The sequence below is a fragment of the Castanea sativa genome, chromosome 4, assembly GCF_040712315.1.
Source record: "Castanea sativa cultivar Marrone di Chiusa Pesio chromosome 4, ASM4071231v1".
Taxonomy (NCBI): domain Eukaryota; kingdom Viridiplantae; phylum Streptophyta; class Magnoliopsida; order Fagales; family Fagaceae; genus Castanea; species Castanea sativa.
Genome location: NC_134016.1, coordinates 38924385 through 38929652, shown reverse-complemented (window position 1 = coordinate 38929652; position 5268 = coordinate 38924385). Strand labels below are relative to the sequence as shown.

At 34.9% G+C, this 5268-nt stretch overlaps 1 protein-coding gene across 1 annotated transcript; it reads left to right on the top strand.

Annotated features, from left to right (window-relative positions):
• Positions 1-516: 516 nt before the first annotated feature.
• LOC142632071 ((+)-cis,trans-nepetalactol synthase NEPS1-like) lies at positions 517-1393 on the top strand. Its single transcript, XM_075806493.1, has one exon. It carries the CDS (start codon positions 565-567, stop codon positions 1351-1353), a length of 789 nt encoding a protein of 262 aa, XP_075662608.1. The 5' UTR covers positions 517-564; the 3' UTR covers positions 1354-1393.
• Positions 1394-5268: the final 3875 nt, after the last annotated feature.

Below are 5268 nucleotides of genomic sequence, written 5' to 3'. Positions count from 1 at the left end.
TTATTTAAATTTACCTTATCTCTATCTCTAACATTATTTAATTTTATTTAAATTTGTCTTATCTCTATCTCTAACATTACTTAATTCTTTGAGCCTTCTTAATAGTGAAAAAATATACAAATTAAAATGTTTTAATATCTTCCAAAAATATTTATATATAAAAAATAAATAAATAATTTGCCTCAAATTTTGAGGTCTTCTCTGGTAAGGGGCCTAGGCAATGGCGTAATTGGCGGGCCGGCCCTGAAAGATATTAACTGAAAGATCAAAAGAAGCATTATTAATTGAAGAGTTCGCAATTATGGATGAAATAGTCTCTAAAAATTTATTGCACATGAATATGTCTCAACTGTCACCTGTGTTAACTGTAGAACCTTTATGAACGGACCAAAGACAATTAAATTACTACCCGACAAATTTTTTAACAGTGAAAAACGAATCTGTACAATTAATGTTGGACTTTTCAATAAGGAAAATGCTATATAATGGTTTAACTGGTTATCTTTAGAAGAATTATAGTTGCAGCTTAATCATTTCATCTCATTTACAATTCTGTGGTAAACAATGGCTGAATCAGTATTGTGCAAGAAGCAACTAGAGGGCAAGGTGGTCATAGTAACTGGTGGCGCAAGTGGCATTGGAGAGACAACCGCACATCTTTTTGCTAGTCATGGTGCACGCATGGTGGTGATCGCTGATATTCAAGATGAATTAGGCCAAAGTGTTGTTGAATCCATTGGCTTGAACCTTTCTAGCTACATCCATTGTGATGTTACAGATGTAGAGCAAGTCAAAGCCATGGTGGAATGGACGGTCCAAAATTATGGGAAACTAGACATTATGTTCAGTAATGCTGGAATTTTCAGTAGGTCTAATCAGACCATTCTTGATCTGGATTTTTCAGCCTTTGATCACCTATTCGCAACCAATGTTCGTGGTATGGCAGCTTGTGTAAAGCATGCAGCAAATGCTATGGTCAAAGGGCACGTTAGGGGAAGCATTGTGTGCACTGCTAGTGTAGCTGCCAGTTGTGGTGACAAGAAGCACATTGATTATTTCATGTCAAAGCACGCAGTGCTTGGGCTGGTTCGATCGGCTAGCCAACAGCTTGGGGAGCATGGGATCAGAGTGAACTGTGTATCACCTTATGTGGTTGCTACACCAATGGCATGCCATGCGCTTGGGATGGATGCTGAGCAAGTGGGAAAACTCTACGAGGAACGGTTAGTATTTAAAGGGGTTGTATTGAAAGCAAAACATGTGGCCGATGCAGTGCTGTTTCTTGCATCTGATGATTCTGAGTGTGTCACTGGGCATAACCTAGTGGTGGATGGTGGTCTCCTAGCTAAATAATCAAGTTCCAAAACCCAAAGTTTCATAAGAAAAAAAGAAATAATGAATAATTTAAGAAGCTTTGAACTCTATATATCTAGAAAACCTGTTTAGGTTTAATATTGTGTCCAGTCTATATCTATCGTTTAATGATTTCTCTCGAGCAAATGGATTGTGCAATTGGCAAATAAATGTAAGTGTCCCTATTACCCTTTTCTTTCTTGTTAATTTCCTTCTAGTCAACAAGCAATGCTACTTTGACTAGAATGATGTAAAATAGACTATTAAGGATTGTGATTAATGATTGTCCCAGTGTACTCATATCCATTTTCATTTAATTGTGGGTTCTAGCTACATCTCTTCCCTCCAAAGGAATGTAGTGGTTCTGGAAGTTTAGTGTGATTGTGTTATCATTCATTACAAGTTGTGTGGCATGAGACTTAAAGCTTACTATTATGGGAAGATTTAAAATTGGGAGCTAAGAGCGTTAGTATCAGGTGTGCTAAATGCTAAAGTTTAGCATTTGGCATGTGGCATACCAAACACTAAAACTTATCATACATCTCTCTTCTCTCACATAGTCTCATTCCCCTCTTTCTTTTGTTTTTTTCTTTCTTCTATCTTCTATCTACTCCCTCTCAGATATCTCTCCTCTCTCTTACCCCCATCTCTCCTTTCTTGTCCCTCTCTAGCCGTGGTTGTGGCCTTCTTTTTTTTCTTTTGTTTTCTTCTTCTTTTTTTTGTTGAGATTGGTTGTTGTGGCGGTGGTGGGGTTGAGATCAATGACTATTGGTGCCTCGGTCTAGTTTATGAGGTTGAGATCGATGGCTAGGTCTTGTTTTTGCTCCACTAGTGGGTTTAGATCGGTGGTTAAGATCGGCAAACCCCATTAATGGCGGTCGGCCTCTCTGTCTTTTGTCTCTTCTATCTATTTCTTGTATTCTTTTTTGTACTTGCTTTTCTCAAGTAAGACTAAAGCTCTCTCTATTGGTGGGTTCCAATGGTGGTGGTGGAGGGTTGTGGGGGTGATGGATGGTGGTGGTGGTGGGATGTGGAGGGGGGGGGGTGGTGGACGGTGGTGCTTGAGCTTTTTTTTTAGTAAATGTTTTAATAAAGCTAAGATTTTTTTTTAAAGATTATTTTAATGTGATGTAATTTCAAAATAGAATATGTGATGCAAAGTGTATTGTAAAATTTTATGCTAAAATTGATAAAGTAAGTTTTTGTGTTAAAATGATATTTGACATAGCAAAACTGATGCTAATGCCCTAAGGGTGTTAAATTGAGGGTATATACAGGAGATGGATCCTCTAGCTAGACATGGCTAAACGGGTTGGTATTTTCTAACTTGACCTAGACTTAAATTTATTGACCTAAATAAAAAATAGGTTGACGTATGACCTGACCAATTTTTTGCGAATCAACCTTGACTCGACCTAGTTAACCCGTGACTCAACCCATTTTTTCAAAAACATTTTGGGTAAAAAAGAAAATTAAAACATAGTTGGCTTACTTTGGGCTTTACACTGCACAATCCAAACTCAATTAACAAATATAATTCAAGTTATTTTTTATTTTTTTTAATTTCTAAAAGTCATCAATTTTTTAAAATATTTTTTTTGATGATGCCACTAAAAAAAACATATATTTTTTTTATATTTTAACACCAATTAAATGCAATGGCCTCAAGAAAACAATTGAGATTTTTATTTAGTTACATGCAATAAGTAAATACCAAAAAAAGAAGAAGTAAACATTGAGGCATTCTTCTTACTTGAACGCAGTAAGTAAAAACTTTTAGATATCAAATGATAAAGTAAATACCAGGATAATTTGGTTGTAGTAGAATTAAAAACATACATTTGAAACTATAAATATGAATGAGAAGTATTCAAAAGTGTGAAATGAATAAAACCGAAGTATATTTATAAAATTGACATAAATTATGGATGCTTAGACCTATTTTTTAACCATCCATGGCCAAAATAAAAGGCTTTTACATTTGAAAGATCACAATAACCATGCATCCTATTTAGTTTAAGAATGTAAGTTCTCCCCATTTATACTTGTACTTTGGATGTATTAATGACTATGTAGCTATCTATTTGATTTCTCCCTAAGCCTTATCCTTTGTTAATTTTGAGAGAGAGAGAGAGAGAGAGAGAGAGAGAGAGAGAGAGAGAGAGAGAGAGATTTTGTTTTTGTTTTTGTTTTTGTTTTTGTTTTTGTTTTTGTTTTTGTTTTTGTTTTTTTGTTTTTTGTTTTTTGTTTTTAACAAAAGAAATTATTCTTCTCAAAAGCAAGGGTTGAAAATAGCAATCAATATTTTCTGATATGCTTCCATACATTCGCTAGTACGTCTAGGCTAATAATAACTTACATTTCAAGACATAAAAATCTAATAAAAATAAAAAAGTTGACAAAATACAACTAAAAATACCCTCTAACCAGACATGCATCAAAATTGAAAAGGATATTTTGGAAAGCTGTTAGGACATATGTGAATGATGTTAGGAACATATGTCATTTAGAATTGGCTAATCTTTTGACAAGACGTGCTTAACTTGTAATTGGGTAGATATAGGATTATTTAATACTTTGAGGAATAAGAGTTCAAGTCCAAGTATTGAAACCATGCAAATATGTTCAAGAAACAAGTGAAGAAGTGTTGGATTTTAAAACTTGACAGTTAGCTCGACAAATAGCATCTATTGAGGTTTAAAGGCTGGTTTAGCTTGATACTCGATAGCTGCTCGATAAATACCCTATCTATCGAGAACTGAAGAACTTTGCAGCCAACATCGTTCTCAAGTTGGTGATTAAGTCGCGTATTGGGATCCATGCATCTATTGGTTAGTGATAGGCCAAAAACTTATTGACCCCTTGAGATGAATTAATTGATTAATTTTTCAAGTTTATTAATTAATCAAATTAACATACAAAAATGCGTGGTAGCACAAACAAATCACCAATAAACTAAAGTGCAACGAAAAATAAATTGATACGGTGATTTATTTACGAATAGGGAAAACCATCATGACAAAAACCCACCGGGTGATTTTAAGGCCACTACTCTCGAGAAATCACTATTATCACAACAAGCGGTTACAAGTAAAGAAATCTCAATACCTTATACCAACCTATAGTTGAACCCTTACCCCAATACCTAATTGAACTTATTAAGTAGTGACAATATCTCCTTTTAATGCACGGCTCTCAGTACGTGATTAACCAATTGCATGGATCCTAGTACATGACTTCAATCACCAACTAGAGAAGGATGTTGGTTGCAAAATTCTTCAGTTCATCACACAATGAAGATCGAGAAGCTCATTGGTTACAAAACCCTATGGTGTATAAACACAACAGCTTTTTCACAAGAAAGATGAACTAAGGCAAAACTAGGTCTCCAGTCACAGTTGAGGAATTAAGCTCTCATGCAATTGTGCTCTTGGCTGTGTCACCTTTGATGGCCCTTAAAATAATCCTTTTATATGTCTAGGGTTTTGAGAAAAGAAAGCTCAAACATACAATCACGAATTTGATGAAAATAGACCATAAATCCTTAGTTTCATTAACCTCGATAGATTCCCTATTTGTCGAGCTATTGTCAAGCCATGGGCAGGAACAGCTCTTCAAGTCTAGATAGATGCTAGCTGTCGAGTTTAATGAATAACACTTATCACACTTGAATCTTGGACAGACTTGCATGACTTTAACAGTCTCGATAGATGCTAGTTGTCGAGTTTCTTGAAGTATTAAACACATCCTAGATCTACCCAATTATAAGTAAAGTGCGTTTTGTTAAAAGATTAGCCAATTATATAAAATAGTGACATATGTTCCTAACATCCAATCACATATGTCCAAACCATCTCTCCCTTTGACAATCCATGACAAAACCACAATAAATAAATGAACATATGAGAGAAGTCA

Bases quoted from the DNA above. Each gene is read 5' to 3' on its own strand.
- LOC142632071 (XM_075806493.1), top strand. From the start codon at position 565: ATGGCTGAATCAGTATTGTGCAAGAAGCAACTAGAGGGCAAGGTGGTC.